At 55.3% G+C, this 21,058-nt stretch overlaps 4 protein-coding genes and 6 non-coding genes across 10 annotated transcripts; 2 read left to right on the forward strand and 8 right to left on the reverse strand.

Moving 5' to 3' along the window:
* The first annotated feature begins 5,181 nt into the window (after window positions 1–5,181).
* LOC134047529 (feather keratin Cos1-1/Cos1-3/Cos2-1-like) lies at window positions 5,182–5,499 on the forward strand. The gene has a single exon (XM_062498775.1). The coding sequence runs from the start codon at window positions 5,182–5,184 to the stop codon at window positions 5,497–5,499; it is 318 nt and encodes a 105-aa protein (XP_062354759.1).
* A 642-nt stretch (window positions 5,500–6,141) lies between these two features.
* On the reverse strand, window positions 6,142–6,213 carry TRNAQ-CUG (transfer RNA glutamine (anticodon CUG)). Its single transcript has one exon. It is a non-coding gene; the product is annotated as a tRNA-Gln (tRNA).
* A 650-nt stretch (window positions 6,214–6,863) lies between these two features.
* On the reverse strand, window positions 6,864–6,935 carry TRNAM-CAU (transfer RNA methionine (anticodon CAU)). Its single transcript has one exon. It is a non-coding gene; the product is annotated as a tRNA-Met (tRNA).
* A 940-nt stretch (window positions 6,936–7,875) lies between these two features.
* On the reverse strand, window positions 7,876–7,957 carry TRNAS-AGA (transfer RNA serine (anticodon AGA)). The gene has a single exon. It is a non-coding gene; the product is annotated as a tRNA-Ser (tRNA).
* A 1,602-nt stretch (window positions 7,958–9,559) lies between these two features.
* On the reverse strand, window positions 9,560–10,158 carry LOC134047530 (feather beta keratin-like). The gene is made up of 2 exons (XM_062498776.1): window positions 10,122–10,158; window positions 9,560–9,897 (listed from the first exon to the last, which is right to left on the reverse strand). Exons 1-2 carry the CDS (start codon window positions 10,156–10,158, stop codon window positions 9,560–9,562), a joined length of 375 nt encoding a protein of 124 aa, XP_062354760.1.
* A 4,427-nt stretch (window positions 10,159–14,585) lies between these two features.
* Window positions 14,586–14,903, forward strand: LOC134047531 (feather keratin Cos1-1/Cos1-3/Cos2-1-like). Its single transcript, XM_062498777.1, has one exon. It carries the CDS (start codon window positions 14,586–14,588, stop codon window positions 14,901–14,903), a length of 318 nt encoding a protein of 105 aa, XP_062354761.1.
* Window positions 14,904–15,545: 642 nt separating this feature from the next.
* TRNAQ-CUG (transfer RNA glutamine (anticodon CUG)) lies at window positions 15,546–15,617 on the reverse strand. Its single transcript has one exon. It is a non-coding gene; the product is annotated as a tRNA-Gln (tRNA).
* A 647-nt stretch (window positions 15,618–16,264) lies between these two features.
* TRNAM-CAU (transfer RNA methionine (anticodon CAU)) lies at window positions 16,265–16,336 on the reverse strand. Its single transcript has one exon. It is a non-coding gene; the product is annotated as a tRNA-Met (tRNA).
* Window positions 16,337–17,276: 940 nt separating this feature from the next.
* TRNAS-AGA (transfer RNA serine (anticodon AGA)) lies at window positions 17,277–17,358 on the reverse strand. The gene has a single exon. It is a non-coding gene; the product is annotated as a tRNA-Ser (tRNA).
* A 1,602-nt stretch (window positions 17,359–18,960) lies between these two features.
* On the reverse strand, window positions 18,961–19,278 carry LOC134047533 (feather keratin Cos1-1/Cos1-3/Cos2-1-like). The gene has a single exon (XM_062498778.1). It carries the CDS (start codon window positions 19,276–19,278, stop codon window positions 18,961–18,963), a length of 318 nt encoding a protein of 105 aa, XP_062354762.1.
* Between the last annotated feature and the right edge of the window lie 1,780 nt (window positions 19,279–21,058).

Below are 21,058 nucleotides of genomic sequence, written 5' to 3' on the forward strand. Positions count from 1 at the left end.
GCGTTTCCTTCTTTTGCGAGTCGACATCACCATCGTGTGGTTGTTTTGATGAGCGCTGACAGCGCCCAGGACAAAGCCAAGCACTTTTCTGGCCTCACCCCATTTGTGTGAGAGCAGTTTGTGGAAGAGCTCTGCTGTGCATCCTGGCTCTTGGACACCAGCAGAATGGGATCACACATGTAGCAGGGAAGGAAGAATAATCGTTTCATTGTTGGCTGTGCAGTTAATAGGCTGCAAAAGAAAAGGCAATTGCAGAACGGCCCCTTTCTTATAGAAGCTTTTCTGTGCCATCAACGGCTCAACATGTAGCTTGCACCCGCTGGACTGCATCCAGCTCCCTGGATATCTGCACTCTCCTTCAAGCTCTATGTACCATCTTACCTTCTCACTCTTGCAGATCTCAAAGCCCTTCAAAACATTCAGCAGCTGTTCCCAAAGAAAAATTCTGAGAACAAAAAGCTAGTGCTGGCCTTTATAGTCTCTTTGCAGTCTGTATACTAGATGAAACACACAGGTGATGTGCACTTTCCTTCCCAACTGTATATATAGCATTCATCATATTCTCTCAAGGTGACAGTCCATGGCTAAAGTGAAGCATTTCCTGCTGTAGTTCAGACTGAGGCATGTCCCAGGGCAGAAAGCAGGTGGAACCCTGTTCCCTGTGGAACCTGATACTCACACCGCAATCACTTTGACACACCCTCAGTATCTCCTGAGTCCAAGCAGCTATATCTTAGAGAGAAGGAGGTATCAGGACAGAAAGCATCCCTAAGTTACCCCCTTTTCTTAGCAGCACTGAAATAGCATACAGCTTACTAGGACTAAACACCTTCCTTCTCACATGTATTTGCTGTCGCATTTTTCTCCTCTCACAGGTGTTTTTCCAGCATCGAGCAGCTGCTCCCATACAAAAAAGGCTCTAGAACACAAAGTGGCCTGCTGGGAGAGAAATGTCCGATTTCTGGGTGCCCCTTTTGTGCAGCCACTGGTATCCTGGGAACAGATCTGGAGAGGGAGGAAGGTGGAGTGGAGCAATCTCTGCAGCAAATCCTGGCCAACCAAAAGATGTCAGAATCTGAAAGTCAGTCCTCAGGACCATCTCCACTCTTGTAGTGCTTAAAAGCACAAAGGTGTGGTTCATGTCAGCTGGCAATCTGAGCCCTGGCAAACTCGTAGAACAAAGCGCAGCCCCACTCAATCACCTGACGGACCCCATGCTGCCCTCATGCCCTGACAGACCCTTTGCATGCTGCCTACCCCAACTGCTCACACCTGCCACTGGTGCTGTGCCTGCATGAGCCCCAAAAAACTAGATAATCCCCCTTGCTCAGTGGTCCCACCAGGCCACTCATCTCAACAGCTGAAAGGGACATTGCATGGCTACACACCCATTGGAGCCCCGATTCCACCCTCGCCCCAAGCCAACCCCACCCAACTCCCAGGCCCTTGGCACCACCCGTGCCAGCGCCTCTTCTCCTTGATAAGTGTGAATATGGCATTTATCTGCTGCCGCTGGCATTCTCTTCCTTACACAACAGAAGCCCTCACAGCCTGTCTTCAGAGGACAATGGCTCCACTTGCCTGATGCTCTTTGTGGCTCCTCTGGACCCCCTGCAGCAGGTCCGTGTGTTCCTAACGTTGTGGGTCCAAGAGGTGGAGGCAGCACCACAGCTGTGGGATCATGACTGCTGAGTAGAGCGGGACAATCCCCTCCCTTGACCTGCAGGCCACACAGCTCTGGATGCAGCCCCAGATACAACTGGACTTTTGCACTGGGCACAGGCACCACTGGAGTTGGACATGGAGCTCTTGTCCACAACTCCTTGAGTGCCACCATCCATCCAATTCCATCTGCACTGAGTGGCCATCCCCCATAAAATCCAACGTCACTCCAACTTAGAGAGAAGGACGCAAAGAGCAGGTTCAGCCTTGCCTGTGTCAGGGAATCTCCACAGCCAAGTGTCCCTTGAAAACTAAACAAGGCCCTCATGCATTTTACAACCAGAGCTGCGGCCTCAGCTTGGGAACTTGGGATCCTCTAGGAAGCAAGGAAACCCACACGTAGGAAGGTGATCAAAGTCATGCCTCCACCTCTCCCTGAAAGACAAATTGAGCCACGTTCTCACACACAAATTGACCCACTTTGCTCAGTGTGTCCAGCCCTGAGGCCAGGATCTGGATGGCAGCTTTGGGGAGGGGGCTGAGGGCAGGGAGTCCAAAGCTCATGGCTCCTTTTCCTGGGACAGGCATCACTTTGCCCATTCAATTAATTTCACAGTTCAAAGGGATATTGGATCAGTCCCCCAGAGCATGTGGGAATGACTGTGATGTGGAAGAGTTGGGAAAATCCAACTTGAGCTTCAGGCAAACCTGAATCATGCTGATGTGGGAAGGAGTGCACACGATGCCCTGGACTCAGGCATTCCAGGGATACCAGAGCACACAGCCTCTTTCCTCCATAATTTCTGCCTTTGTCAGGGGCATTTCCAGACCTTTTAGGACTGATCCCAAACCACTTTGTACATCCGTGTAATCCTGTGCAGCTGCTGCAGCTTTCCAAAAGACACTGCCTTTTGGTGGCTGCTCAAGGGCCCATGGGATGCAGGGTAGCCCAGGATAAAGGAGGTTGGGAGAGACCACTGGAAGTCCTCTGCTCCTGCTCTGAGAAGAACAAACCTCCCAGTTGCCTGCAGAAGCGGTGGGCCTTGTCCTCTGGTCACTGCCACTGTCACACAGGGGCCTGCCAGCGACAAGGAACAGCTCTACTGCAAAGCAGGGAGAAAGTCTGTCCCAACAGAGCTTCCACTCTATGTCCTCTGGGGAGCTCTAACCCTGAACCCAGAGAGTTCCTCACTGTCCATGTCCAGATCTCATCCCACGAGCCTGGGATCTGATCACCCCATGGATGGTGCCCTTTCCTCGCACTGCAGAGGCCACATCAGGGTTGCTGTCCCCATTTGGTGTCCCCGGGACAAGAGAGGTCTTGGTGATCTCTTACAGAGAGAGGCACTGCCAGAGGACCAGGCAGAACAGAAGGGCTGCAGCCCCTGACACAGGGGCCGGTTGAGGGCACTGCACTTGTGCAACCTGGTGGAGATGAGCAAGGTGTGGATGGGACATGGAACTGATGTCGCCAGCACTTCCTGGCCATCCTGGAGAGAAGGAAGCCAAACTCTCCTGAGAGGTGCACTGTCAAAGGGCAAGAGGCAGCAATAACAAGTATTAAAAATTGCAACACAGGAAATCCCTGTGCTGCCAGGAGGAAGACAAGAACAAGCCTGGGAGATCTGCACAATGGAGAGTGACCTCTTAGTTAAGCTGGCTCGGTGCTCAGAAGGCAGCAGGAGAAGGCCCAGAGCCTGCTGAAGAGTTTGACCTGGAAGTTGGATGTGCCCAGAGCAGTTGAGAGGAGCACAAGACCTCCCGAGCTCCAGCCAGGCATTCTGGGGTTGATCTGGAGTACTCTGAGTCACTACAGCCCATGAGCAGCCACCAAAAGGCCATGCCTTGGGAGAAGACAGCAAATGCAGGAGATTGCAGAGAAGCACCAGGTGATCCATGAATGGGGATCAAAGGTGGGGAAATACCCTTCATGGCAGCAGAACATTGAGGAAACGAGCTCTGTTATCCCTTGAGCACCTGAGTGTGTGGCACCCAGTCCGCTGAAGTCCACACTGAGTGACTCAGGTTTGCCTGGAGCTCAGGGATTTTCCCAGCTCTTCCCCATCATGAGGACACCCACTCTGTGCTCTGGGAGACTGATCCAGTGTCCCTTTGAAATGTAAAATGCATGGAATGGGAAACTCCAGCCCAGTCCCAGAAAGAAAGAGCCATGGGCTTTGGGCTCCCTGCCCTCAGCCTTTTCCCCAGAGCTGCCAGCCAGGACTCTGGCCTCTGGCATGAGCTGAGTAAAACAGGTCCGTGTGGCTGTGGGTCTCTTTCAGGGAGGGACGCGGCATCTCTTTGATCACAAAACCCGGCCGTGGACAGTAAGCAAGTTCCCCATGGCTGTCACTCAGGCCTGCAGGGACATCCTTCCAGCTGAACATGGCCTTTCCTTGCCACTGGGCTTTGCCACCTCCCTGCAGAGCTGGGTCTCTTCCCTACTATGGCCTCGTGCAGTGTCCTCACTCGTGCTGCCTCAACTGACCCACAGTCCTCTGAACATCTCAGAGCAATGACTCTCAGGAGTAGCCTGAGCGCCTGCACTGAGAGCTCCTGAGAGCTGACCTGAGGTGTTTCTTCATGGCTGAATTGCACTGTAACTGGAGCCAAATTAACCATCAAGAAGAACAAGTGACAGAAGCAATGGACACTACACAAACACATTTCAACTCACATTGTACACTGGCCTGGCACTTCCAAGTCCAAGTCCAGTGGTGTTAGGAAGTTGCAACACACATGAATCCTTTCCATGTGGGGTGGTGTGAAACTGGAGAAAAATGCCTGAGATGAAAGAGGCAGGGACCTCATGGGCAGGAGGGCTCACAAGTGGCCACTCCCAGGAGTTTGGATGTTTCAGGAACCAGGAATGTTTGTGGCCCCACAGGGCTCTGGGACACGGCATAAAAGGCTGCTCTGCTCCAGGCTCTGCATCCTGGTCTCTGGCGTCCCTTTCCTCGAGGAACGAGGTAAGCCTGAGTGCGCTCCATCCCTGCCTGTGGGCTGAACTGCTGGCATGGAGGCCGCCCGGGTTGATCCTTGGGCTGCCCCAGCTGGGCCCTGACACAGAAGTGTTGAAGGGCCGCCAGCCTTTCCATGCTGGTGCCTGGGGACAGCTGGGAAGAGGGGGCTTGTTTGCAGCAGAAGGGGGTGGATGGGGCTCAGTCCCTGGGGGATGTGCCCAGCAGAGTCTGCACCTGCCGTGGCGTAACAAAACGTCGCAGCGCATCCCCGGCCATGTCCAACACAGCCATGTGTGCTGTGGGGTTGGGCTGTGAGCAGTCTTTGCACAGCGGCCTTCAAGGCACTGTGCTGGGTCCTTCTTCCTGAAGTGGGGGGGCGTTCCCGTGCCGTGCCACTGGGAGGGCACGAGGAGGGTGTTGGGAGCCGTAGGCACAGAGTGTGTTTGGAAGAGCAGATGTGTCCCTGGAGAGAGCTGAGGCGCAGAGAGACAGACTGATGCTGGGGCTGCTTGGTGCTCCCTGCTCTGTGTTGCAGCTTTGCCTCCTGCACCGAGAGATGTCCTGCTGCAGACCCTGTCCCCCACGGCCCTGCGGCCCCTGTGGCCCAACGCCCCTTGCCAGCAGCTGCAGTGAGCCCTGCCTCGCCCGCTGCGCTGACTCCACGGTGTACATCGAGCCTTCGCCCGTGGTGGTGACCATGCCGGGCCCCATCCTCACCTCTTTCCCTCAGAGCACAGCCGTGGGATCCTCTCTGTCCGCTGCTGTGGGCAGCTCCCTCAGCACCGCGGGGGTTCCCATCTCTTCTGGGGGCTCCCTTGGCCTGGGGGGGTCAGGCCTGTGTCTGCCTTTGTCCCGCTGCGGGCAGATCTGCTGAAGCCTGCGGATCCTCCCCTTTGTCCGTGGCTAATGGGCCCATCTCCTTGCCTCCCTGCTCCCCGCAATGTGTTCCTTGGTCTCTGTTGTGTGCCATTGCTTTTGCTCCTTCTCATTAAAGCCTTTGAGCAGCACCTCTCCAGAGTCCTGGTCCTTTGTTCTCCTCCTCCCTCACACACCACCTGCTCTGCAAGGAAGGTCCTTCCCTCTCCCACGACAACAAATGTAACCCTAAAGATGGGGCAGTTGCTAATGTTGGCGGAGCTCCTGGACGTGATTGCAGAGCAATGGGAAGACTTTGGCAGGGAGGAGAGGAAAAGGAGCCGCACAGGAAAGGAGCAAGAAAGGAGCACTGGACCGGGGTGGGCATACGAGCAATGGCACACCGAGTAACCTGCTGTTACTGTGGGAATGCTCCTGCCTGGGAACAGCTGTCCCGAGGCTGTAGCTCAGTATCCCTTTTGGTTTTGGATGCACCTGCCATAGGAGCCTCCTGTGCGTGACCCATTTGGAGAGGGTGGTCTGCACCTCAGCTGCTGTGTCATTCCTCGGAGAACAGTCCCCAAGTGAAGCAGCAGCAGAGTAGAGCTGTGGGTGTGTAAGCGTGCTGAGGGAGAGGAAGCCTGAGGGAGCAAAAGGACTGAGGTCCCACTGAGATTTGAACTCAGATCACTGGATTCAGAGTCCAGAGTGCTCACCATTACACCATGGGACCTTCTGCACAGGTCCCCTCTGGCCCCTGTGCTCGGCCCCGCTCAGCCTACCTCTCCCTCCATCACCTTGGACGTCGATCACCAAGTGCAGCCTTCCTGCACGGCCTCCAAGCGCTCTCTAATCCCACCATCCTTCAGGGCGGCTCCACAGCTCCTTCTGCAAGCCTGCTGTGGCCTCTCTCACAAGTGCCAGGCTCAGAACCTCACACAACCTTCTCTTTCCCAAAATGCAACAAGCTCTTTCTCACTCAGGGCACGCCTTGGCAAGTTACCTTCACGCAGCAGAAGCCCCCTTGCCTCCTCTTCTCCGGCCCGAGCTACTCCATCTCCATAAGGACTAGTGAGAGCAAAACACCAGGCCCCACCCAGGGAAACCCAAACCTTGGGTAACCACAATCTTTTGAAGAACAGCTTTGGTTCCCCTTGCCCCGGGCATGGGTGAACAAACCCCTGGCTAAAGTTAGTTTAAATAAATTAGAGAAGCTCTATCATTTCCATCCGGAGCAGGGAGCAGGGCACAGGGAGGAGGAGGAGGAGGAGGAGGAGGAGGAGGAGGAGGGCTATGGGCAGGGTTGCCCAAAGAGCTAGAGCCAGGCAGGGTAAAAGCTGATGGGTAGGTGATAGGGAGACCGTGTTGGTGAAAAAAGAGCCTTAGCAGAGGATGGTTTCGATCCATCGACCTCTGGGTTATGGGCCCAGCACGCTCCCGCTGCGCCACTCTGCTCCTCCTCAGCCTTGGCTGCCGTTGCCCTCAGTGCAGCCTGATGCTGCCGGCCACTGCTGGCCCTCCCTCCCTGCCTTCCTCTCTGCTCTGCCTCCCCCACCCCACAAAGCAGACTCCCTGACACGTTCATCTCCCTCGGGCGCGCGCTCCGCAGATCCAGGGCCTGGCCTTGCCCTTCTCCCACACCTCAGCCCACAGCCCTGCACTGACACTTGCCCTTTGGCCACCCGCCCTGGTGCTGCACGTGCTCAAGGCACCCCCGAGGCAGGCTGCAGCCCTGGGCCTTGCTGGGGATGAGGGCACCCAAAATCCAGCCACAGCCTGAACGCTGCGGCCCTGCCCAGAGATCCAGCTCTGCTGCCAGCAGGCTGCACGACTGCACCTGCCCCACAGTTCCGTTCTTTGCTGCCCAGGGAGGCACACGGGTTGCCTTTGCTTGGAAAGAGTTCTCCCCTTCTAGCTGTGCAAACTGTGGTGGTGCCTCAGCTCCGTGCTGCTCACGGTTACTCTGAAGGAAAAGATTGCAGTACTAGGCGCTTGGTGCTAAACTGGTTGTCAAGGTGCAGGTTCCTGCCTTTTCCACTTGGTGCCAGTGCCAGGTGATGAAATAAATGCTCAGCTCCAGGTGCTGTCTGCTTTTCTCCTCTCCCTCTCCCTCTTCCTGGATGCTGACAGGACTTCTGAGCTTCTTTTCCCTTGCAGGGTGGGTTTGCTTGTCTGCAGGCACAGACTATTGTCCCCTGCCCTCACTCACAAGCTGGCCCTCACTCAGGCTTTTCCCTTGCCCTGAGGAAAGGCCTTCAGGAGGCAGGCAGGGCTGCCAGCAGCTCATCCCTTGCGGCTGCTGCTGTGCGGGAACAGCGGGGGCTGCAGGTGCAGCCGTGGGCTGGGAGCTGTGCAGCGTGGTCAGCTGCCCGCAGCCCAAAAGGGGCGCGTGCCCCGTAGTTGGCAGGATTCGAACCTGCGCGGGGAAACCCCAATGGATTTCTAGTCCATCGCCTTCACCACTCGGCCACAACTACCTGCTCCAGCCCTCCCTGGCTGCTCATCACATACCCTGTGCCACGACACCGACACCCAGGCACTGGAGCCCACAGCTCCGCTCACTGTGTTTGACTGTGTGAGATTGCTTCAACAATCACTGCCAAGCCTATCAGCAAAAGACACATTTAATATTAAAGGAAAGCACAACAAAGTTTCTTCCCAAGACTTACTCTCTCCTAATTACAGGACAGTTGAGGCACAACAAAGAAAAACAAGCAACAACAAAGCCAAACAAAATCTAAGCAAGCCAAACAGAAATGAACAGAAGGGAACTGTCTAGGAGAAGGGGAGTGCTTGTGTGCGTTTGACAAAACACAGTGAGGACAAGGATATAAAGGAACATGGACTAAAAGCTTGACAGCACTTTACCTCAACTTATACCTTGAAACTAATTAATATCTTAACCTTAAAATTTGACAGACGGAAAACTCCTAGTAGCATTCTACCTAACTTATAACTTCAAAGTTCCCGATGAACTGTCGCCCAAGTGGAAGACCACCATTGTAGCTGCACTTTTGGAAACAATTTCCACATATCTTGGGAGTTCTTTCAAGTAGTTAGCGCCATGGATTATGCCAGAGAAGGAATGTAAGGTTCCATCTCTGATGACTAAGGCAAATCAACTTGTGAGCCCATAAACAGCTCTGCACTGAGTGAAGATCCTGCAGGCTCCTGGAGCACAGCAGGAGGTGCCAGCACGTCCCTCGGGTGGAACATCTCCTACAGCTTGAGAACCATAAAGCTGGGCTACTCGAAAGGCCATCACTGATGATGAGGCCCCACAGTCCTCTAAGTACAGGAGAGAGAAATGACAATGGTATGAATGCTGTCACTGTGAATTTTTAATTTAGTCCTTGCTCTGACTGTGGATCGGGCAATGCTAAACCCTTCTGGACCCTTTTAATTCTGTATCCATATCCTCTGCAGTTCCATACAGTTCTGAATGCAGTCTCCCTGTAAATCATTTAGCATTGATTTCAATTCAACATTCTCTTTGTGCTTTGTCCATTTAGTGAGTGACAGGGTGAAGTTTGCCATCAAACGCTGTTGCAGCATCGCTGCCTGTGTCCAGCCGTGGGAAGAAGTGTTTTTCTCCTTTCCAGCCCACAGTCCTCTACTCATCCCACTGACACATCCCAACATCAGCAATAGGAGAGAGAAGATTGAATTTGCCATGATATTGTGAGGAAGCTTTGAGAGGATGGAAAATTTACTGAAAATACCTATATAAACTCTGACAAGGAACAAATTGGCAGTGGGTCCTGCACGGCTGAGATCTGAAGGCTACAAATTCCAGCATAGGGACTGAGGCTTTGGTGCTCTGGTGTAATTTCGGGGAGATTTTGTCCCGATGCTGGGATGCTCAGGACAGCAGCCAGCGCTCAGCCTGGCAGAACAGGTGGTGTGTGAGGGAGGAGGAGAACAAAGGACCAGGACTCTGGAGAGATGCTGCTCAAAGGCTTTAATGAGAAGGAGCAAAAGCAATGGCACACAACAGAGACCAAGGAACACATTGCGGGGAGCAGGGAGGCAAGGAGATGGGCCCATTAGCCACGGACAAAGGGGAGGATCCGCAGGCTTCAGCAGATCTGCCCGCAGCGGGACAAAGGCAGACACAGGCCTGACCCCCCCAGGCCAAGGGAGCCCCCAGAAGAGATGGGAACCCCCGCGGTGCTGAGGGAGCTGCCCACAGCAGCGGACAGAGAGGATCCCACGGCTGTGCTCTGAGGGAAAGAGGTGAGGATGGGGCCCGGCATGGTCACCACCACGGGCGAAGGCTCGATGTACACCGTGGAGTCAGCGCAGCGGGCGAGGCAGGGCTCACTGCAGCTGCTGGCAAGGGGCGTTGGGCCACAGGGGCCGCAGGGCGGGGGGGACAGGGTCTGCAGCAGGACATCTCTCGGTGCAGGAGGCAAAGCTGCAACACAGAGCAGGGAGCACCAAGCAGCCCCAGCATCAGTCTGTCTCTCTGCGCCTCAGCTCTCTCCAGGGACACATCTGCTCTTCCAAACACACTCTGTGCCTACGGCTCCCAACACCCTCCTCGTGCCCTCCCAGTGGCACGGCACGGGAACGCCCCCCCACTTCAGGAAGAAGGACCCAGCACAGTGCCTTGAAGGCCCCTGTGCAAAGACTGCTCACAGCCCATCCCCACAGCACACATGGCTGTGTTGGACATGGCCGGGGATGCGCTGCGACGTTTTGTTACGCCACGGCAGGTGCAGACTCTGCTGGGCACATCCCCCAGGGACTGAGCCCCATCCACCCCCTTCTGCTGCAAACAAGCCCCCTCTTCCCAGCTGTCCCCAGGCACCAGCATGGAAAGGCTGGCGGCCCTTCAACACTTCTGTGTCAGGGCCCAGCTGGGGAAGCCCAAGGATCAACCCGGGCGGCCTCCATGCCAGCAGTTCAGCCCACAGGCAGGGATGGAGCGCACTCAGGCTTACCTCGTTCCTCGAGGAAAGGGACGCCAGAGACCAGGATGCAGAGCCTGGAGCAGAGCAGCCTTTTATGCCGTGTCCCAGAGCCCTGTGGGGCCACAAACATTCCTGGTTCCTGAAACATCCAAACTCCTGGGAGTGGCCACTTGTGAGCCCTCCTGCCCATGAGGTCCCTGCCTCTTTCATCTCAAATGTTGTTCTCCCACTTTGAAGAACCCAGTATTTTGCAAAGACTCTTAGAATCACTTGAGGATGGAATGGACCTTAAAATCATCCAGCTTCATCCCCCTAAACAGCTTCTGCATCTTCTCAGGACAACCTGTTGCAGTATCTCACCCCTCTCAGAGGAAAAGATTCTTTCCCAATATCTAATCTGAATATACCGTCTTTCAGTTCTGAACCTGTTGCCCTTGACCCATCTCTACACACTCCAAGCAAGTATCCTTCCCTTTCTTGACTAGACATCTTCTGGGAGCCTTCCCATCTCTTTGTTACACTACTGAAGCCCTCTCAGGTTGTCCACACCGGGCAATGGCTCCACTTGCCTGATGCTCTTTGTGGCTCCTCTGGACCCCCTGCAGCAGGTCCGTGTGTTCCTAACATTGTGGGTCCAAGAGGTGGAGGCAGCACCACAGCTGTGGGATCATGACTGCTGAGTAGAGCGGGACAATCCCCTCCCTTGACCTGCAGGCCACACAGCTCTGGATGCAGCCCCAGATACAACTGGACTTTTGCACTGGGCACAGGCACCACTGGAGTTGGACATGGAGCTCTTGTCCACAACTCCTTGAGTGCCACCATCCATCCAATTCCATGTGCACTGAGTGGCCATCCCCCATAAAATCCAACGTCACTCCAACTTAGAGAGACGGACGCAAAGAGCAGGTTCAGCCTTGCCTGTGTCAGGGAATCTCCACAGCCAAGTGTCCCTTGAAAACTAAACAAGGCCCTCATGCATTTTACAACCAGAGCTGCGGCCTCAGCTTGGGAACTTGGGATCCTCTAGGAAGCAAGGAAACCCACACATAGGAATGTGATCAAAGCCATGCCTCCACCTCTCCCTGAAAGACAAATTGAGCCACGTTCTCCCACACAAATTGACCCACTTTGCTCAGTGTGTCCAGCCCTGAGGCCAGGATCTGGATGGCAGCTTTGGGGAGGGGGCTGAGGGCAGGGAGTCCAAAGCTCATGGCTCCTTTTCCTGGGACAGGCATCACTTTGCCCATTCAATTAATTTCACAGTTCAAAGGGATATTGGATCAGTCCCCCAGAGCATGTGGGAATGACTGTGATGTGGAAGAGTTGGGAAAATCCAACTTGAGCTTCAGGCAAACCTGAATCATGCTGATGTGGGAAGGAGTGCACACGATGCCCTGGACTCAGGCATTCCAGGGATACCAGAGCACACAGCCTCTTTCCTCCATAATTTCTGCCTTTGTCAGGGGCATTTCCAGACCTTTTAGGACTGATCCCAAACCACTTTGTACATCCGTGTAATCCTGTGCAGCTGCTGCAGCTTTCCAAAAGACGCTGCCTTTTGGTGGCTGCTCAAGGGCCCATGGGATGCAGGGTAGCCCAGGATAAAGGAGGTTGGGAGAGACCACTGGAAGTCCTCTGCTCCTGCTCTGAGAAGAACAAACTTCCCAGTTGCCTGCAGAAGCTGTGGGCCTTGTCCCAATGTCCTCTGGTCACTGCCACTGTCACACAGGTGCCTGCCAGCGACAAGGAACAGCTCTAGGTGAGAAGGGCTGCAAAGCAGGGAGAAAGTCTGTCCCAACAGAGCTTCCACTCTATGTCCTCTGGGGAGCTCTAACCCTGAACCCAGAGAGTTCCTCACTGTCCATGTCCAGATCTCATCCCACGAGCCTGGGATCTGATCACCCCATGGATGGTGCCCTTTCCTCGCACTGCAGAGGCCACATCAGGGTTGCTGTCCCCATTTGGTGTCCCCGGGACAAGAGAGGTCTTGGTGATCTCTTAACAGAGAGAGGCACTGCCAGAGGACCAGGCAGAACAGAAGGGCTGCAGCCCCTGACACAGGGGCCGGTTGAGGGCACTGCACTTGTGCAACCTGGTGAAGATGAGCAAGGTGTGGATGGGACATGGAACTGATGTCGCCAGCGCTTCCTGGCCATCCTGGAGAGAAGGAAGCCAAACTCTCCTGAGAGGTGCACTGTCAAAGGGCAAGAGGCAGCAATAACAAGTATTAAAAATTGCAACACAGGAAATCCCTGTGCTGCCAGGAGGAAGACAAGAACAAGCCTGGGAGATCTGCACAATGGAGAGTGACCTCTTAGTTAAGCTGGCTCGGTGCTCAGAAGGCAGCAGGAGAAGGCCCAGAGCCTGCTGAAGAGTTTGACCTGGAAGTTGGATGTGCCCAGAGCAGTTGAGAGGAGCACAAGACCTCCCGAGCTCCAGCCAGGCATTCTGGGGTTGATCTGGAGTACTCTGAGTCACTACAGCCCATGAGCAGCCACCAAAAGGCCATGCCTTGGGAGAAGACAGCAAATGCAGGAGATTGCAGAGAAGCACCAGGTGATCCATGAATGGGGATCAAAGGTGGGGAAATACCCTTCATGGCAGCAGAACATTGAGGAAACGAGCTCTGTTATCCCTTGAGCACCTGAGTGTGTGGCACCCAGTCCGCTGAAGTCCACACTGAGTGACTCAGGTTTGCCTGGAGCTCAGGGATTTTCCCAGCTCTTCCCCATCATGAGGACACCCACTCTGTGCTCTGGGAGACTGATCCAGTGTCCCTTTGAAATGTAAAATGCATGGAATGGGAAACTCCAGCCCAGTCCCAGAAAGAAAGAGCCATGGGCTTTGGGCTCCCTGCCCTCAGCCTTTTCCCCAGAGCTGCCAGCCAGGACTCTGGCCTCTGGCATGAGCTGAGTAAAACAGGTCCGTGTGGCTGTGGGTCTCTTTCAGGGAGGGACGCGGCATCTCTTTGATCACAAAACCCGGCCGTGGACAGTAAGCAAGTTCCCCATGGCTGTCACTCAGGCCTGCAGGGACATCCTTCCAGCTGAACATGGCCTTTCCTTGCCACTGGGCTTTGCCACCTCCCTGCAGAGCTGGGTCTCTTCCCTACTGTGGCCTCGTGCAGTGTCCTCACTCGTGCTGCCTCAACTGACCCACAGTCCTCTGAACATCTCAGAGCAATGACTCTCAGGAGTAGCCTGAGCGCCTGCACTGAGAGCTCCTGAGAGCTGACCTGAGGTGTTTCTTCATGGCTGAATTGCACTGTAACTGGAGCCAAATTAACCATCAAGAAGAACAAGTGACAGAAGCAATGGACACTACACAAACACATTTCAACTCACATTGTACACTGGCCTGGCACTTCCAAGTCCAAGTCCAGTGGTGTTAGGAAGTTGCAACACACATGAATCCTTTCCATGTGGGGTGGTGTGAAACTGGAGAAAAATGCCTGAGATGAAAGAGGCAGGGACCTCATGGGCAGGAGGGCTCACAAGTGGCCACTCCCAGGAGTTTGGATGTTTCAGGAACCAGGAATGTTTGTGGCCCCACAGGGCTCTGGGACACGGCATAAAAGGCTGCTCTGCTCCAGGCTCTGCATCCTGGTCTCTGGCGTCCCTTTCCTCGAGGAACGAGGTAAGCCTGAGTGCGCTCCATCCCTGCCTGTGGGCTGAACTGCTGGCATGGAGGCCGCCCGGGTTGATCCTTGGGCTGCCCCAGCTGGGCCCTGACACAGAAGTGTTGAAGGGCCGCCAGCCTTTCCATGCTGGTGCCTGGGGACAGCTGGGAAGAGGGGGCTTGTTTGCAGCAGAAGGGGATGGATGGGGCTCAGTCCCTGGGGGATGTGCCCAGCAGAGTCTGCACCTGCTGTGGCGTAACAAAACGTCGCAGCGCATCCCCGGCCATGTCCAACACAGCCATGTGTGCTGTGGGGTTGGGCTGTGAGCAGTCTTTGCACAGGGGCCTTCAAGGCACTGTGCTGGGTCCTTCTTCCTGAAGTGGGGGGGCGTTCCCGTGCCGTGCCACTGGGAGGGCACGAGGAGGGTGTTGGGAGCCGTAGGCACAGAGTGTGTTTGGAAGAGCAGATGTGTCCCTGGAGAGAGCTGAGGCGCAGAGAGACAGACTGATGCTGGGGCTGCTTGGTGCTCCCTGCTCTGTGTTGCAGCTTTGCCTCCTGCACCGAGAGATGTCCTGCTGCAGACCCTGTCCCCCACGGCCCTGCGGCCCCTGTGGCCCAACGCCCCTTGCCAGCAGCTGCAGTGAGCCCTGCCTCGCCCGCTGCGCTGACTCCACGGTGTACATCGAGCCTTCGCCCGTGGTGGTGACCATGCCGGGCCCCATCCTCACCTCTTTCCCTCAGAGCACAGCCGTGGGATCCTCTCTGTCCGCTGCTGTGGGCAGCTCCCTCAGCACCGCGGGGGTTCCCATCTCTTCTGGGGGCTCCCTTGGCCTGGGGGGGTCAGGCCTGTGTCTGCCTTTGTCCCGCTGCGGGCAGATCTGCTGAAGCCTGCGGATCCTCCCCTTTGTCCGTGGCTAATGGGCCCATCTCCTTGCCTCCCTGCTCCCCGCAATGTGTTCCTTGGTCTCTGTTGTGTGCCATTGCTTTTGCTCCTTCTCATTAAAGCCTTTGAGCAGCACCTCTCCAGAGTCCTGGTCCTTTGTTCTCCTCCTCCCTCACACACCACCTGCTCTGCAAGGAAGGTCCTTCCCTCTCCCACGACTACAAATGTAACCCTAAAGATGGGGCAGTTGCTAATGTTGGCGGAGCTCCTGGACGTGATTGCAGAGCAATGGGAAGACTTTGGCAGGGAGGAGAGGAAAAGGAGCCGCACAGGAAAGGAGCAAGAAAGGAGCACTGGACCGGGGTGGGCATACGAGCAATGGCACACCGAGTAACCTGCTGTTACTGTGGGAATGCTCCTGCCTGGGAACAGCTGTCCCGAGGCTGTAGCTCAGTATCCCTTTTGGTTTTGGATGCACCTGCCATAGGGGCCTCCTGTGCGTGACCCATTTGGAGAGGGTGGTCTGCACCTCAGCTGCTGTGTCATTCCTCGGAGAACAGTCCCCAAGTGAAGCAGCAGCAGAGTAGAGCTGTGGGTGTGTAAGCGTGCTGAGGGAGAGGAAGCCTGAGGGAGCAAAAGGACTGAGGTCCCACTGAGATTTGAACTCAGATCACTGGATTCAGAGTCCAGAGTGCTCACCATTACACCATGGGACCTTCTGCACAGGTCCCCTCTGGCCCCTGTGCTCGGCCCCGCTCAGCCTACCTCTCCCTCCATCACCTTGGACGTCGATCACCAAGTGCAGCCTTCCTGCACGGCCTCCAAGCGCTCTCTAATCCCACCATCCTTCAGGGCGGCTCCACAGCTCCTTCTGCAAGCCTGCTGTGGCCTCTCTCACAAGTGCCAGGCTCAGAACCTCACACAACCTTCTCTTTCCCAAAATGCAACAAGCTCTTTCTCACTCAGGGCACGCCTTGGCAAGTTACCTTCACGCAGCAGAAGCCCCCTTGCCTCCTCTTCTCCGGCCCGAGCTACTCCATCTCCATAAGGACTAGTGAGAGCAAAACACCAGGCCCCACCCAGGGAAACCCAAACCTTGGGTAACCACAATCTTTTGAAGAACAGCTTTGGTTCCCCTTGCCCCGGGCATGGGTGAACAAACCCCTGGCTAAAGTTAGTTTAAATAAATTAGAGAAGCTCTATCATTTCCATCCGGAGCAGGGAGCAGGGCACAGGGAGGAGGAGGAGGAGGAGGAGGAGGAGGAGGAGGGCTATGGGCAGGGTTGCCCAAAGAGCTAGAGCCAGGCAGGGTAAAAGCTGATGGGTAGGTGATAGGGAGACCGTGTTGGTGAAAAAAGAGCCTTAGCAGAGGATGGTTTCGATCCATCGACCTCTGGGTTATGGGCCCAGCACGCTCCCGCTGCGCCACTCTGCTCCTCCTCAGCCTTGGCTGCCGTTGCCCTCAGCGCAGCCTGATGCTGCCGGCCACTGCTGGCCCTCCCTCCCTGCCTTCCTCTCTGCTCTGCCTCCCCCACCCCACAAAGCAGACTCCCTGACACGTTCATCTCCCTCGGGCGCGCGCTTCGCAGATCCAGGGCCTGGCCTTGCCCTTCTCCCACACCTCAGCCCACAGCCCTGCACTGACACTTGCCCTTTGGCCACCCGCCCTGGCGCTGCACGTGCTCAAGGCACCCCCGAGGCAGGCTGCAGCCCTGGGCCTTGCTGGGGATGAGGGCACCCAAAATCCAGCCACAGCCTGAACGCTGCGGCCCTGCCCAGAGATCCAGCTCTGCTGCCAGCAGGCTGCACGACTGCACCTGCCCCACAGTTCCGTTCTTTGCTGCCCAGGGAGGCACACGGGTTGCCTTTGCTTGGAAAGAGTTCTCCCCTTCTAGCTGTGCAAACTGTGGTGGTGCCTCAGCTCCGTGCTGCTCACGGTTACTCTGAAGGAAAAGATTGCAGTACTAGGCGCTTGGTGCTAAACTGGTTGTCAAGGTGCAGGTTCCTGCCTTTTCCACTTGGTGCCAGTGCCAGGTGATGAAATAAATGCTCAGCTCCAGGTGCTGTCTGCTTTTCTCCTCTCCCTCTCCCTCTTCCTGGATGCTGACAGGACTTCTGAGCTTCTTTTCCCTTGCAGGGTGGGTTTGCTTGTCTGCAGGCACAGACTATTGTCCCCTGCCCTCACTCACAAGCTGGCCCTCACTCAGGCTTTTCCCTTGCCCTGAGGAAAGGCCTTCAGGAGGCAGGCAGGGCTGCCAGCAGCTCATCCCTTGCGGCTGCTGCTGTGCGGGAACAGCGGGGGCTGCAGGTGCAGCCGTGGGCTGGGAGCTGTGCAGCGTGGTCAGCTGCCCGCAGCCCAAAAGGGGCGCGTGCCCCGTAGTTGGCAGGATTCGAACCTGCGCGGGGAAACCCCAATGGATTTCTAGTCCATCGCCTTCACCACTCGGCCACAACTACCTGCTCCAGCCCTCCCTGGCTGCTCATCACATACCCTGTGCCACGACACCGACACCCAGGCACTGGAGCCCACAGCTCCGCTCACTGTGTTTGACTGTGTGAGATTGCTTCAACAATCACTGCCAAGCCTATCAGCAAAAGACACATTTAATATTAAAGGAAAGCACAACAAAGTTTCTTCCCAAGACTTACTCTCTCCTAATTACAGGACAGTTGAGGCACAACAAAGAAAAACAAGCAACAACAAAGCCAAACAAAATCTAAGCAAGCCAAACAGAAATGAACAGAAGGGAACTGTCTAGGAGAAGGGGAGTGCTTGTGTGCGTTTGACAAAACACAGTGAGGACAAGGATATAAAGGAACATGGACTAAAAGCTTGACAGCACTTTACCTCAACTTATACCTTGAAACTAATTAATATCTTAACCTTAAAATTTGACAGACGGAAAACTCCTAGTAGCATTCTACCTAACTTATAACTTCAAAGTTCCCGATGAACTGTCGCCCAAGTGGAAGACCACCATTGTAGCTGCACTTTTGGAAACAATTTCCACATATCTTGGGAGTTCTTTCAAGTAGTTAGCGCCATGGATTATGCCAGAGAAGGAATGTAAGGTTCCATCTCTGATGACTAAGGCAAATCAACTTGTGAGCCCATAAACAGCTCTGCACTGAGTGAAGATCCTGCAGGCTCCTGGAGCACAGCAGGAGGTGCCAGCACGTCCCTCGGGTGGAACATCTCCTACAGCTTGAGAACCATAAAGCTGGGCTACTCGAAAGGCCATCACTGATGATGAGGCCCCACAGTCCTCTAAGTACAGGAGAGAGAAATGACAATGGTATGAATGCTGTCACTGTGAATTTTTAATTTAGTCCTTGCTCTGACTGTGGATCGGGCAATGCTAAACCCTTCTGGACCCTTTTAATTCTGTATCCATATCCTCTGCAGTTCCATACAGTTCTGAATGCAGTCTCCCTGTAAATCATTTAGCATTGATTTCAATTCAACATTCTCTTTGTGCTTTGTCCATTTAGTGAGTGACAGGGTGAAGTTTGCCATCAAACGCTGTTGCAGCATCGCTGCCTATGTCCAGCCGTGGGAAGAAGTGTTTTTCTCCTTTCCAGCCCACAGTCCTCTACTCATCCCACTGACACATCCCAACATCAGCAATAGGAGAGAGAAGATTGAATTTGCCATGATATTGTGAGGAAGCTTTGAGAGGATGGAAAATTTACTGAAAATACCTATATAAACTCTGACAAGGAACAAATTGGCAGTGGGACCTGCACGGCTGAGATCTGAAGGCTACAAATTCCAGCATAGGGACTGAGGCTTTGGTGCTCTGGTGTAATTTCGGGGAGATTTTGTCCCGATGCTGGGATGCTCAGGACAGCAGCCAGCGCTCAGCCTGGCAGAACAGGTGGTGTGTGAGGGAGGAGGAGAACAAAGGACCAGGACTCTGGAGAGATGCTGCTCAAAGGCTTTAATGAGAAGGAGCAAAAGCAATGGCACACAACAGAGACCAAGGAACACATTGCGGGGAGCAGGGAGGCAAGGAGATGGGCCCATTAGCCACGGACAAAGGGGAGGATCCGCAGGCTTCAGCAGATCTGCCCGCAGCGGGACAAAGGCAGACACAGGCCTGACCCCCCCAGGCCAAGGGAGCCCCCAGAAGAGATGGGAACCCCCGCGGTGCTGAGGGAGCTGCCCACAGCAGCGGACAGAGAGGATCCCACGGCTGTGCTCTGAGGGAAAGAGGTGAGGATGGGGCCCGGCATGGTCACCACCACGGGCGAAGGCTCGATGTACACCGTGGAGTCAGCGCAGCGGGCGAGGCAGGGCTCACTGCAGCTGCTGGCAAGGGGCGTTGGGCCACAGGGGCCGCAGGGCCGGGGGGGACAGGGTCTGCAGCAGGACATCTCTCGGTGCAGGAGGCAAAGCTGCAACACAGAGCAGGGAGCACCAAGCAGCCCCAGCATCAGTCTGTCTCTCTGCGCCTCAGCTCTCTCCAGGGACACATCTGCTCTTCCAAACACACTCTGTGCCTACGGCTCCCAACACCCTCCTCGTGCCCTCCCAGTGGCACGGCACGGGAACGCCCCCCCACTTCAGGAAGAAGGACCCAGCACAGTGCCTTGAAGGCCCCTGTGCAAAGACTGCTCACAGCCCATCCCCACAGCACACATGGCTGTGTTGGACATGGCCGGGGATGCGCTGCGACGTTTTGTTACGCCACGGCAGGTGCAGACTCTGCTGGGCACATCCCCCAGGGACTGAGCCCCATCCACCCCCTTCTGCTGCAAACAAGCCCCCTCTTCCCAGCTGTCCCCAGGCACCAGCATGGAAAGGCTGGCGGCCCTTCAACACTTCTGTGTCAGGGCCCAGCTGGGGAAGCCCAAGGATCAACCCGGGCGGCCTCCATGCCAGCAGTTCAGCCCACAGGCAGGGATGGAGCGCACTCAGGCTTACCTCGTTCCTCGAGGAAAGGGATGCCAGAGACCAGGATGCAGAGCCTGGAGCAGAGCAGCCTTTTATGCCGTGTCCCAGAGCCCTGTGGGGCCACAAACATTCCTGGTTCCTGAAACATCCAAACTCCTGGGAGTGGCCACTTGTGAGCCCTCCTGCCCATGAGGTCCCTGCCTCTTTCATCTCAAATGTTGTTCTCCCACTTTGAAGAACCCAGTATTTTGCAAAGACTCTTAGAATCACTTGAGGTTGGAATGGACCTTAAAATCATCCAGCTTCATCCCCCTAAACAGCTTCCGCATCTTCTCAGGACTACCTGTTGCAGTATCTCACCCCTCTCAGAGGAAAAGATTCTTTCCCAATATCTAATCTGAATGTACCGTCTTTCAGTTCTGAACCTGTTGCCCTTGACCCATCTCCACACACTCCAAGCAAGTATCCTTCCCTTTCTTGACTAGACATCTTCTGGGAGCCTTCCCATCTCTTTGTTACACTACTGAAGCCCTCTCAGGTTGTCCACACCGGGCAATGGCTCCACTTGCCTGATGCTCTTTGTGGCTCCTCTGGACCCCCTGCAGCAGGTCCGTGTGTTCCTAACGTTGTGGGTCCAAGAGGTGGAGGCAGCACCACAGCTGTGGGATCATGACTGCTGAGTAGAGCGGGACAATCCCCTCCCTTGACCTGCAGGCCACACAGCTCTGGATGCAGCCCCAGATACAACTGGACTTTTGCACTGGGCACAGGCACCACTGGAGTTGGACATGGAGCTCTTGTCCACAACTCCTTGAGTGCCACCATCCATCCAATTCCATCTGCACTGAGTGGCCATCCCCCATAAAATCCAACGTCACTCCAACTTAGAGAGACGGACGCAAAGAGCAGGTTCAGCCTTGCCTGTGTCAGGGAATCTCCACAGCCAAGTGTCCCTTGAAAACTAAACAAGGCCCTCATGCATTTTACAACTAGAGCTGCGGCCTCAGCTTGGGAACTTGGGATCCTCTAGGAAGCAAGGAAACCCACACGTAGGAAGGTGATCAAAGCCATGCCTCCACCTCTCCCTGAAAGACAAATTGAGCCACGTTCTCCCACACAAATTGACCCACTTTGCTCAGTGTGTCCAGCCCTGAGGCCAGGATCTGGATGGCAGCTTTGGGGAGGGGGCTGAGGGCAGGGAGTCCAAAGCTCATGGCTCCTTTTCCTGGGACAGGCATCACTTTGCCCATTCAATTAATT

This window comes from Cinclus cinclus, chromosome 10 (genome assembly GCF_963662255.1).
Source record: "Cinclus cinclus chromosome 10, bCinCin1.1, whole genome shotgun sequence".
Classification (NCBI taxonomy): Eukaryota; Metazoa; Chordata; class Aves; order Passeriformes; family Cinclidae; genus Cinclus; species Cinclus cinclus.